This window comes from Mus caroli, unplaced genomic scaffold, assembly GCF_978045245.1.
Source record: "Mus caroli unplaced genomic scaffold, Mus_caroli_1 scaffold_4, whole genome shotgun sequence".
Classification (NCBI taxonomy): domain Eukaryota; kingdom Metazoa; phylum Chordata; class Mammalia; order Rodentia; family Muridae; genus Mus; species Mus caroli.
In genome coordinates, this window is record NW_028227259.1 from 55,407,331 (window position 1) to 55,420,541 (window position 13,211).

A 13,211-nucleotide genomic window follows, 5' to 3' on the forward strand; every position below is an offset into this window, starting at 1 on the left:
CGGGCAACCCAGAGTAGGGGACCTCCGAGACACCAGAGCTCGCTCCGCCCTAGCCACGCCCAGCCACGTCCTAGCTCCGCTCCGCTCCCTTCTAGCCCCGCCCTCCCCCGCTGTAGCCTAGGCTAACTTTGCCTTAGGCACTCGCTCGCCCCGCCCACACGGCTCCGCCCTACATCAAGCCTCGCCCTGCGCTCTCCCCGCCCCACCGGCGCGGGGCCGCTGTGCCACTCACTTCCTCTCGCGAGGACGTCCCGGCGTCGGCGCCGGAAGCGTCCGCTCGGAGCGCGGAGGGCGGAGTGAGAGGGCGGGGAAGGCCGCTGGCTAGGAGTAGGCCGAGTCTGCGACTCTGGCAGGTACCGCTGCTGGCAGGGCTTTGCGCCAAAGCTTTGTGGCTGGGTGCTCCGGCGGCCTTCACGCGCACGTCGTTGCAGGGCCGCACCCATGCTGCGCTTTCCGACCTGTTTCCCATCCTTTCGGGTGGTGGGAGAGAAGCAGCTGCCACAGGAGATTATTTTCTTGGCCTGGTCCCCCAAGCGAGACCTCATTGCTTTGGCCAACACTACAGGCGAGGTAAGTGAGCTGGTGAGAGAGGTCGCCTGGGCTGGGACCCTCGAGCCTCTGTTTCCCCTTTGGCAGACGTGGCGAATCGCACATCTCTCCTGCCCCTACATCTCAGCGTGGCTGTTAACTTTAAGAGACTGTGTAAAGTACCGTGCCTTCCAGACAGGATGTGTATTCCATTTCCTGTATGGCCTAGAAGAACAAATTCCCTCCAAGTTCTGCACACCCAGGACTCCAGGAATTGATTTGGCCAGGGATGCACCATCAGACCCCGCCCAAAGTTGGTTTCAGATTAGTAGAGAATGAAGATGAACTGTCAAGTCCAACTGGAAGTGTGTGCAGTTGCTACAGAGGATGCTTGGTTCTGAGGTTTTACATCTTTGTTACATCTAGCTATTTAGACGATCTTTAAGTTGAAAGGCTGATGCCTCACAGGATTGCAGACAATGCGTGTGGACGTTGTCAGCATTTCTGACATTAGGAACATGAACATGTGATATCAAGTATAACTAGAACCATACCCATCTTTCTGTGGAGGATGACTATTACCTGACAGCCATCTTGAAAGGATCCCATCACCCGTGCCACTTAACACCCTCACCTATGTAAAACTAGGTGGTAAGGAAGTCCTAGCACCCAGAAATGCTTAGTGTGCCAGATTGCATTATCGTGTTGTGTGGCATGGCTCTGTCTCTTAGATCCATGGCTGGTGACATAGCTAAGGCGTGGGCTAAGAGTGCAGTCATTATTGTTGTTATTTTATATGTCACCTACATATTCGTGCTGTTTGTGTTACTTCTTTTGTGTGTTGTCTTGGACAGGCTTTTTAACCTTTTCAAAAAGGTAAGTTTAAAAGATACAAAAGGGGCTGGAGACTTGGCTCAGCTATCAAGAGCGCTTGCTGTTCTTATAAATGACCTGGGTTTGGTTCATAGCACCCACATGGTCACAACTGTCAGTAGCTCCAGTTCCAGGGAGAACTGATGCCCTCTTCTGGCCTCCTTGGGCACTGACTGCACAAATGTGGTACAAATACATACATGTAGGTGTACCTTAAAAAAAAAGAAAATATGTAGAGTACAGGGCTAAGTTGGGCCTTCTGAGTTCACCCATTTCTTTGAAAATGTCTTACATTCGTTTGGACACTGTTGTTCTGTAGATCGCAAAAATACTCAAAACTAGTAATTAAAATTTTTGTTCTGTGGGTCTAGGTTCATTTTATCTCTGCAGGTGAGTTTGCAGCTTTCTGCTATCATGTCTTTTCATCTTAGGTTTTACTGCATCGCCTTGCAAGTTTTCATCGAGTTTGGAGTTTCCCACCAAATGAAAGTACAGGAAAAGAAGTGACCTGCTTGGCCTGGAGACCAGACGGCAAACGTATGATAATGCTACAAACGTGTATCTCTTATTTCCAAAAGGATAGTCTAGAAAGAGGACATTTATCTTGGTATATTTTAGAATTATGGTTTTGTTTCTGTTGAGGTCTTACTGTATAACCCTGACTGGCCTAGGACTCTGTGTGTAAACCAGGCTGCATTAGAACTTACAGAGATCCACCTGCTTCTGCCTCCCAGGTGCTAAGGTTAAGGACGTGTGTGGCCTACCGTATCCGGCCCTATATTAGAACTATAAGTACTAGTTTGAGACTTTTTTTCTTATTAGAATGCTTATATTTTTCATGAAGGTCTGTTGTTGGCAGGGATACGTCTTTAATGAGCCCTGTCTTTGTGGCAGAGAGGATCAAAGTCTGAGACATTTACAGAATAATTGGCTTTGGTTCTCTCTGCTCTCTTGTCCTACATCATTTGATCCAGGTACCATTCACCACTCATGAGTTCATTCAGTGCCATCACAGTCTTTTTCTCCCCCAAATTCAGTTAGTACTAAATGTGAGGTTCATAAGTCTCCTCAATGTAAGCAAGGTTACCACTCCGGAGGGGCTGTGCACTGTGACTCTACGTTTCCCAAAGGTCTTTTCCTGCTGCCGTGCCGTGGCTCAGCTCATTCATCTTCCATGGGTGTGTGTGTGTGTGTGTATCTTGTTTAGTTTCTTTCTTTCTTTTTTTTTAATTTTTTTTTAAATTTTTTTTTTTTATTTTGAGACAGGGTTTCTCTGTGTAGCCCTGGCTGTCCTGGAACTTACTCTGTAGACCAGGCTGGCCTCAAACTCAGAAATCCGCCTGCCTCTACCTCCCGAGTGCTGGGATTAAAGGCATGCACCACCACTGCGCTGTCTTGTTTAGTTTATTAAATTGATAGTTTCTGGAGCAGTTAGTCCTAGTGTTAGAGTAGTAAAATGCTATGGGCTGCAGCTGGAAGTTTATCAGGGTGTCCAGCTTGTGGTCTGTAAGTCACATGGGGCTCTGTATAACAATGAATGTGGCCCAGCACAAAATTTTAACGTGCTTAAAACTTTGGGGTTTTTTGTTTCTTTGTGGAGGGTTTTTAAATTATTACTAATTTTTCTTTTTTGTTTTTTGTAATGTGATTGCATAGTTCTCTATGTAAACTTCATGGTTAACAACATTGTATCACTGTGGCAAAAGGTTGAGGAAGCCTGAAGGTACTTTAAGAAGAAAATAAATTATGTTTGTAATATGATTATGTCCTCCTGCTTAGTTTTGGGTGTTTGGTTGGTTGGTTGGTTGGTTTTTTAAATAACTATAAGTACTTAAAACTTGTTTGAAAGCATGTCAGCTAGAGAGAACTGTTCTGGTGAGCAGCTCTGACAGTCCTCCCTAATAAAATGTGTGTAGAGATCTGTTTGTGCATTTTGATCTGAATTCATCTATTCCGATAGGTTTAGTTCAGGCCAGTGTAAACCTGAGTTGCTGCGTTGAATGTTACGTGAACACTAATCACTGTGTCTCCATACTGTAATGTCCGTCTGTTGGCCGTGATGCTTTCAGCTGTATAAGCAGTGCATAACCATTGTGAACAAGTGGGAGAACTTTGTGGGATTAATTCCTAAACATAGAATTTCCAGGAATGCTCCAAGCATAGCCATTCTCGACTCCTTTTTCTTAGAAGATGAGTAGAACATATAAAATCAGAGGGGTGTGGGCCAGGGGGATGGCTCTGTGCAGGCGACAGTGTTTGCTGCCAAACCTGAAAACCTGAGTGTGATCTCCAGCATCCACGTGGTGACAAAGGAGAAATGATTCCCAAAACTACCCTCTGGCCTCCACACATTTGCTCCCATGAGCACTCACGAATAAGAATAAATGTGATAGAGGAACTTGTCACCCCCATCCCAGGTTACACTTGGGGCTTCCTGCATGCTCTTGTATTTACTAATAAAAGAAAATAATACTTTGACTTTACTGATCTGTAGCTCTGAAATTAGAGGTTGTGTTGTTGTTTGTATTTTGAGATAGGGTTGCACTTTGTAGCCCAGGTTGGCCTTGGGCTCGTAACAGTACTCCTTCCTCCTACCTCAGGATGCTAGGATTACAGGTCTGAGCCACCACACCTGACTTATGAAAAACAACCTTTTTGAGTTAACATTTTGAGGACTTTATTATTCATATAAAAGTATAGGATCTCCCGGAGAAATCATTAAAACCAAATGTGTGTTAAAATGTGTCTCATATAAACAGAAAGTTTCATGTTTTTTGTTAGAAAGCAATTGTTTCAAGTGTTTTAAGTGTTTTGAGAATGGTGGCTGGAGCCCAGCCTGGTGGTGTGCAGGCCTCTATTTGGAATGGTGAAGCAGGAGGATTACTGACTCTGAGTCTCAGGGATATAGCTTAGTAGTAGAGTGTGTGACAGACTGTTGATTCAGTTTCCAATACAGAAAACAAACAAAATCATAAAAGAAAAAAAATAGTCTAGCCCCTTTCCTCAGGCAAAGTTGCCTGTAGTGGAGTGAGGTGAAATTCACTGGTCAGCTTCGAAGCTCTGCAGCTGTCTATGTTAGGATGATAATGACTTACAGAGGAGCTAACTAGGTAATTCAGGCACATCAGAGGACAGATTCCTAGCATTCAGTCATCTTGCTTCTTGGCATGGGATAGAGTACAGAGAATAAGAAGACTTCGTGAGAACAGCACATGGAGCCCCTTTCTGTCGTATAGGCTGGTGTTTGGGATGTCTCTTGGTGATGAAGAGATAATCTCCTGGGACCCGTTAAGTAGTTTCTTGTTAAACAAAAGGTCCCAGTCTACAGACTTTGTGGTGTAAGTTAATAAGTAAAATTCGTGGGAAGGGAGTAGACAGATAATTTTTCTTGTTTGTTTGTTTGCTTATTTGTTTATTCATTCATGCATTTATTCATTCATTCACTTTACATCCCAGTACCAACCTCCTCCTCCCATTCCTCCCTCCCTTTCTCCTCTGAGAAGAGGGAGGCCCCCTCCTCCCACAACACACCAAGACCTGCAGGACTAGGTACATCCTCTCCCACTGAGGCCAGATAGGGTGGCTCATTAGGGGAACAGGATCCACAGGTAACATGTCATGTTTGAACACTTGACAATAAGCTTAAATAATGGGTTTAACTATATGCAAAGATCTCTCTAGTTTTTAAGATATTCTTTACAGGAATAGACACACCTATAAAAGTCTCACCAACATAGCTGCTTAAACAGGAACTGAACAAAGAAAACAACAATAACTGTGTTAATATGGACAGGGAAAGTCCAGGAGGCCTCAACCCCTCATGAAGAACTACAGGCAATAAGGAATTCGAGTGCAGGAGAAATCTCTTCCCCAGGGAAGAGCACATAACTGCTGATCCAATACTAAATGCTCAGCCCTGAAAACACCCACACAAGTAACATTATGCACATTGAGCAGGTTTTATTTATGTATTTAGGGATATGTATGTATTTGTGTAAGAACAATTAATAGAAAAAGGACATGAATTTGGAAGAGAGCAGGGAGTACTGTATGGGAGGATTTGGAGGGGGGAAGGTAATGGGAAATGATGAAATTATAACCTCAAAAAATAAAAGCTTCAAGGCAAAAGCGATTGTCTTAATTACATTTACTGTGATGTGTGTGGGGTGCCTGTGCCACAGCGCATGTATTCCGTCAGAGGACAGCCTATAGAAGTGGGTTTTATTCTTTCACCATGTGGGTCCTGGGGATTAAAGTCAGGTTGTCAGGCATAGTGACACATTTTTTCAGCTTCTGAGCCACTGGCCCTCAAAGAAGAATATTTAGATAGTTAGAATGTATTTGGAATAGAAAACTGGATAATAAGTGACATGCCCCAATAATTTTCTGAAATGTTATGCTAACTTATTCTGATTATTTCCTTACTTTGTTTGTAGTTTTGGCCTTTGCTCTTGCGGATACCAAGAAAATTATTTTGTGTGATGTAGAAAAGCCTGAAAGCTTACACTCCTTCTCTGTGGAGGGTCCGGTGTCTTGTATGCATTGGACGGAAGTGACTGTGGAAAGCAGGTAGAGTACCCCAGGGTGTGAGTGTGTGGGGACGGGCATGGGTGGTGGGGGTGGGGTCATGACTGTAGATAGATTCTGGATAACTGGAGAAGTTTTCAGAGCTTGTTTCTCAGGTTATTTCTCAGACATGTCCTTGGCTAGGCCACTCTCAAACTTGAGGTCCTCCTGCCTCTTGGCCTCCCAAGTGTTGGTGTGGGGATTGTAGACATATAGAGGTACTTCTAGCTAAGATTCTCATTGTTTAGAATGGAAACGAGGGCTGGTGCTGGGAGTGTGCATACATTGCAGTTTTTAGTTTAAATTATAAGTGTGAAATGGTTGTGGTTTTTATGATTTTATTTGTGTGTGTGCTGTCTGTTTTGTGAGGAGCTTCAGCCTATGTTAATGGATGTTCTTAAGGCATGAACATGGCTCAGCAGAGCAGCCAGCCTGCCGGTTCCTTCTGTTTACCTGGCTGGTGTCTTTCCCTTGTTGTTTGGAGCAGGTTTTCCTTAGTTTGTGTAGACGAGGAATGTTTGGGTTATAGTGAGGAATGTCACCCATGACACTGGCTCACTTGGGAGACAAGGTTTTGAAAATGCTTTTTTTCCCAATAGTGTTTTCTTCATGACTTTCACTAAATTACCATCAAATGAAGTTATAAATCATGAATTTTAATGGACAGCTTTCTTAAGTGGGACCTAAAAAAGAAAAAAAAGATGACAAGGATTTAGCCTGAGGTTTGAAGTTCATTATAGAGAAACCAAAGTGATTAGCACGTCTTCAAATAAGCAAGGATTGCAAAGAGTTATGGTTTTCTAGAAGGTGAGGGAAAGAAAGCATGTCTTGTGATTTGTGTCCCAGCCCAGGTACCTGCTCCTTAACCAGTGCGATTCTAAAGGCTTAGGAGTGAATGCTCCAGGGATGTTCTAGGATCTCTCAGGACAGCTCTGCAGGAGAGTTGCTACTTTTCCACTTTCTCAGCCATTTATTTCCAACTGTATTTGAAAGTGGAATTGAGAAAGAAAAGGCAATAGAGATTATTTCCCATCCACACATGGTGGTGGTACACACCTATAATCCCAGCTGTCAAGACTATTTTAGGAAGCTGGAAAGATGGCTCAGCTGTTAAGAGCACTTGCTGCCCTTGCAGGGGATCTGAGTTTGGTTCCCAGCATCCACATGATGGCTCAAAACCAACCATAACTCTTAATTCCAGGGATCTGATGTCCTCTTCTGGACTCCTCAGGCACACATGTTTTATACATAGATTCATGCAGGCAGAACATGGATGCACACAAGTAAACCCAAAAGAATTAAAAAATTATAGAGTATTTCTTGATTAATGGTATAGTTTCATATATCCCCCCAGACTGCCACATCCCCAAGTCTGCATGAGTCATAGAAGCAGTCATTAAATGATAGAATAATCTTGGTTGTTTTAAATTACTCTTTGTACTTTGTTTTCTGTGGCTTCTTAGATTAGCACTCAGAAATTATAAGTTCTCAGTCTACCTGAATATTGAATACATATAAACATACTTCATATGCTTACAGAAAGCTTTTATTAATATTCCTCAATATGTAAAGTGAGTAGGCCAGTAAAACATGCATACAAATAAATTGGGTGTTCTAGCGCTTTCTGTTCATACATGGGGTTGTTAACAGTGTTTGTTTTACAAGGGTAACAGTTTTTTTTTTACATGTATTTATGTGGTAAAGTTATACAGCTATACAGAATCTCTTGTAATTGCATTTTTAATGGAAAGAGAAGTCGAATCTTTGCTGCTGTGTAATGCTGGGCTCCCGTTTCTTTTAGCGTTTTAACATCGTTTTATAATGCTGAGGATGAATCCAATCTTCTCTTGCCTAAGCTGCCCACATTGCCAAAAAAGTACGTATCCGTTTTATCCCTTTGAAACGAGCCTTGCCGATTCACCTTCTCCTTTCACACGGTGCCGTGTGCTGTGCGCTTCTCACCAGTGTGCCTTCTCTGTTTTCTCCCAGTTACAACAGCACCTCAAAAATATTTAGGTAAGTATACCTTCCTTATTTCTAACAAAGTGGTCTTTTATTATTTTTAAGCTAATATTGAAGAATGACCCAATTTATGTTTTTATTTTAGTGAAGAAAATTCTGATGAAATTATCAAGCTCTTGGGAGATGTCAGGTAAATCCTACAGATATCTTATTTGATTTCTTGAAGTTAATATTTTGTATCTGAGGCAGTTTCCAGAACTGAACAGTTGATTCTTCATCATGTTACTTCACTGTTGGCATTGAAATCTTTGAATAGCATACAGATGGCAGGGTCAGCTGTGTGACCATTGGATGTTCTGAATTTTAGTAATATTATAGTGTATCTTAAGAGCATAGATGTACTAGAGTGTCTAGATCTAATTTAAAAATTCTCAATTATTAAAACCTATTTAATGTAATTTTTATCACCTTCATGATAGAACTGATGGCACTACGTGTTAGCTGGTAAAAGGATCATTCTGTTACTGATTGTGCGTAAATACAGTTGGTGCCATAGAATTTTACTGTAAACAGAATTTTTTGTTGTTGTTGTTGTTGTTTTTTCAAGACAGGATTTCTTTGTGTAGCCCTGGCTGTCCTGGAACTCACTCTGTAGACCAGGCTGACCTCGAACTCAGAAATCCACCTGCCTCTGCCTCCCAAGTGCTGGGATTAAAGGCGTGCTCACCATGCCCGGCGTAAATAGAATTTTTTTAGGCTCTTGGAAGTTTGTTATTGGAAGACTTGGGAAAAAAAATGTAACAGGCCTTAGTGGTAGGGGTCTTGCTGCGGTCACACCCATGTATAGTGCAGCTGGAAGCGTAGCTTAACAGTCCTACCTTGGGTTAAGAATATAGCCCACTCTGCTGTTGTCGGGCCTCAGTTTGTTGCATTGTTCTCAATTAGGCTGAACATCCTTGTCCTTGGAGGAAGCTCTGGATTTATTGAGCTTTATGCTTATGGGATGTTCAAAATTGCCCGAGTAACAGGGGTAAGTTCTTCTTTAAATTTTTCTGTTTCTCTTAGAAAATAGCAGCTGATTACTTACAGAACAAGATGAGAGCAAGTTGAGTTCGTGTTGGTGGTGGTGTTTTTCACGAGTTCTTGTTGAAATGATCAGAGGTTAATTTTAGTAGCAAAGAATTTAGTGTTACTGTGTTTGTAGCAGTCAGGAGCTATTGGTGGAATTAGTCAAGTTTTTTCATTTTAAAGAATGATTGGCATGAGCCATTTGATTCAGATTTACTGGTTTTTAAGCCTGCAGTGGGCAAGAGTTGAAGTAGGTGATTGGCATGTGAAAGTAGTCCTAAGCTCAAGTCTTCAGTGCTGTAACTCTAACTCAGAAAGGGAGAGAATATCTTAGAGTCTATGCAATATGTTGGTTCGTCAGATTTGGTGTGGGTCCCTTCATGGGAGGAGGACAGACATTAGGATAATAGTGTGTTCTTGGACCACTCCATAGGGAAGTCAGGAATCAGGGTTGTGCATTTCTACTTTTTAAAGTTCTGTGTGAATTTTTGCTTACATTGTTATAAGCAGATGCAACCCGTCAGTAATAGCAGATGTATCTGGCATGGTGATAACTGTTTTGCAGATTGCCGGAACTTGTATTGCTCTGTGTTTATCAAGTGATTTGAAGTCATTATCAGTGGTCACAGAGGTTTCCAGCGGTGGCGAATCAGAAGTTTCATATTTTCAGGTGAGTATTATAGCTATTCCAGTGTCAGGTACATGCTTTTCCCTTGGTGATAGGAATTGAACTCAGGGCAGAGCATGCGCTCTGCTATTGAGCTGTACCCCGCTCAGTTATGTAATTATGGGTTTTAACTACTCATATCACTGAAGTGTAATAAGTAAAACATGAAGGCCTCCTTGGGATGTCTAAATCTTGTATATTGAGTGTTATTATAGTGAATGTTATTTCTTGATATACTATCATTTAGTTTTCATAGTTAAGACTGTTTTGATAGTCTGTTATTGCCTTACTAATTGGTTATTTGACCAGCTTAGCTTTATACTGAGGTTTGTTTCCTTTTTTTCTTTAATCTTTGTCTCTCTTAGTAATGAAAGCTTATATTTTATTGGTTACTTAATGTGACAAGTGCTTCAAACACAGCAATATAATGGATAGGTAGTACTGTGTCCTAATTTGTAGATGAGACTTTGGGCACAAGAGGAACTGTAGAGCTCACTTAGTGTCATCACAGAATTGGAAAGTCATGCTAGGCTTTCTGGTTCTGGTCTGTGTTCTCAGCACATTGCCACAAGGATTAAATGATCACTCAGAATAAGGAAAAATCTTTTATAAACTGGCTTGTGTTATAGACCAGGATACTGCCTGGGCTTTTATATTTATATTATAGCTTTGCTTTGTTAGGAAATCTTCCCAAGTGTTTCTTCTGAGCTATCCCAGTGTTTTAAGTATGTCTGAACTCTCAGAAGGAGGACCAAAAGAATGTGTGGTGTGGTGTTTGCACAGTCTATTCAGAACATCCAAGAGCTGGGGACTATGGCCGTTTGCCTGGGCTCTTTTTGTGAGACTGAGAAACTGTTGATTAGCAAGTTTGCACCTGAGCTCTAGTAACGTGATTTTCTTTTCTGTGAGGTTTGTGATAAATTTGTTTTTTATTGTAGTTTTGAATTAGATCGCATGAAATATGTAGGCTTGCCTCCAACTCATTGCACATAGTTGAAGATGACCTTGCATTATGCCTCCTCCTCCTCCTCCTGCCTGCACCTCATCCTCCTACCTGCACCTTCCAAATGCTGTGATTACAGATCTGTACCAAGGCCAGACAATGACGGTCTCATTGAAATATGACTCATACTAACTGACAGTCATGCATTAATCCATAACCTTTAGTTCTTTTTACTTGCACTCAGTTTTTAACATTAATCTGTGGTCGTTTTAGATGTTGTCATAATGGTGCTATAGGTTACTGCATTTGTAGCTAAAGGAAGGGAGGGGGACTCAGAGTTGTGCCCCAGTTGGAAATCCTGAGGTAGTCACCTACTGGTTTCCACACTCACGGGACAGGCCTCTAAGTTTTTCTGGCATGTATTTAGATAAAGACTCTTTAAGCTAAGGGATTGTTTTTAATCTGGATGTGAATCATTTGTCTTCAACAGAAGTAAATGCTCCTGTAAGTCATTTTATTTATTGTTGTATTGTGTAGCTTGAAACCAATCTGCTGTATTCCTTCTTACCTGAAGTAACGCGGATGGCCAGGAAGTTTACTCACATCTCAGCCCTTTTACAGGTACGCATCCATATGACCGCCCTTTACTGGAAACTTTATAAAGAAAAACTATCGAAAGTTCATATGGTAAAGCTATCTGCAATAGGAGTGCTATAAACTACTCTTCTTATAATACTTATTAAAGTGAAAGCAAAAATTTAATTGAGAATCTCCTGTCCAGCCCTGTTAACTGCCTCCAAAAAAAAAAAAAGGGAAAAAAGGGGAAAAAAAAATCCTGTAATCTAAACTATTTATAATGAGAATGTAACTTAAAATTTTTTTATAGAAAAATTACTGTGCAAAAAGTATCTTCATGGGCTGGAAGGATGGCTCAGCGTTTAAGAGGACTGACTGCTCTTCCAGAGGTCCTGAGTTCAATTCCCAGCAACCACATGGTGGCTCACAACCATTTATATTGGGATCCGATGTTCTCTTGTAGTGTGTCTGAAGATAGTGACCATGCACTCACATACATAAAATGAATAAGTAAATCTTGAAAGAGAAAAAGAATCTCTATAAACTCAGCTTTTTTCATAATAAATCCATCCTAAGTTAGTTCATGGTTCTGTACTTGAGCAGTTTGGCTAGGGTGATCCAGAAGGTTCTATTGATCTGTGCCTGGAGTAGCTCACCTTAGAGAAACTTGTTATGCAGACAGATACATGTTCCAAGGCTGGAGCGGCTATGTCTCTGCTCCACCTCCCTCATCCTCTGGCCAGCCTGCCTGCCTGTGAGCATCCACATGGTGATGGCTGCACGGTTCTCAACAGTGTGAGTCTAAGGTGCAAAAACTTGGAGGCTTTGAGCTCAGTTTTGCTTTCTGCTGTGTTCTGTTAGAACAAGGCACGGACCAGGCTAGACTGTTTTCCCTGATGGAGCATCTACAAAGAAGTACTGATCTTTTGTTTGCTTTACCTCAGTCTTTATTTTGCTCGATGTTAATCTTTTTTTTTTTTTTTTTTTTTTTTTGGTTTTTCGAGACAGGGTTTCTCTGTATAGCCCTGGCTGTCCTGGAACTCACTTTGTAGACCAGGCTGGCCTCGAACTCAGAAATCCATCTGCCTCTGCCTCCCAAGTGCTGGGATTAAAGGCGTGCACCACCACGCCCAGCTAAAATATATATATATTTTTTTAAGATTTATTTATTTATTATATGTACGTACACTGTGGCTTTCTTAGACACACCAGAAGAGGGCATCAGATCTTGTTACGGATGGTTGTGAGCCACCATATGGCTGCTGGGATTTGAACTCAAGACCTTCAGAAGAGCAGTCGGTGCTTTTACCCGTTGAGCCATCTCACCAGCCCGATGTTAAAGATTTCTAGAGGTTTGTTTTTTCTTAGGGATCCTGTCTGACAGTTGAGTACCTAAACAAAGCAGCATCATGACAGTATGTGTAAAATACAAAAAAAGTACTTGTTTTCCCAAATACAAACTTGGGAATGTGTCATTGTAAATTTGTAAGAGTCACTGGATAATTTAGTTTCTTAATTAAGTGATTACCAAAGCTTAGTCATGTATTTCTTTTTCCTATAGCTTTATTGAGTTAGAAGAGTAGTTGAAAGTAAATTCTGCCAAAGAAGAATGCAATAACATGTTGTTTTGATATTTTTTACTGATATTTTTTACTGATATTTGATATTTTTACTGATATTTTTTACTGTACTTTTCTTTTTGTTAATAGTATATAAATTTGTCACTGACATGTATGTGTGAAGCATGGGAAGAAATTCTGATGCAGATGGACTCCCGTCTCACCAAGTTTGTACAGGTAATGTACTCCTAACCGAGCTTCCCTGTGCAGATACTGAGCTCGTTCTGTCTGTGTTTACTTTGAGATATATGAGGGTCAGAACTGGGCAGAGCGGCACACTTTGTAATCCCAACACTGGAAGAGACAAGACAGAAAGTCTGCCACAAATTCAAGACTGATGTGGGCTACAGGATGACGCCCTGTCTCAAAGAGAAGGTGGCAGGCCAGAGAGCTGCCTGAGTAGTTCAGA

The 13,211-nt window shown here is 41.6% G+C and overlaps 1 protein-coding gene across 1 annotated transcript in view; it reads left to right on the forward strand.

The window, feature by feature from the left end:
• Positions 1-267: 267 nt before the first annotated feature.
• The window catches only part of Anapc4 (anaphase promoting complex subunit 4), a 33,390-nt gene continuing 20,446 nt past the window's right edge, over positions 268-13,211 (forward strand). The window contains exons 1-10 of the mRNA XM_021162022.2: positions 268-570; positions 1,833-1,938; positions 5,838-5,970; positions 7,769-7,843; positions 7,957-7,983; positions 8,075-8,119; positions 8,875-8,959; positions 9,563-9,667; positions 11,145-11,228; positions 12,893-12,979. Coding sequence (XP_021017681.1) covers positions 442-570; positions 1,833-1,938; positions 5,838-5,970; positions 7,769-7,843; positions 7,957-7,983; positions 8,075-8,119; positions 8,875-8,959; positions 9,563-9,667; positions 11,145-11,228; positions 12,893-12,979 — 876 coding nt within the window. The 5' untranslated portion in view covers positions 268-441. The remainder of the gene's footprint in view (positions 571-1,832; positions 1,939-5,837; positions 5,971-7,768; positions 7,844-7,956; positions 7,984-8,074; positions 8,120-8,874; positions 8,960-9,562; positions 9,668-11,144; positions 11,229-12,892; positions 12,980-13,211) is intronic.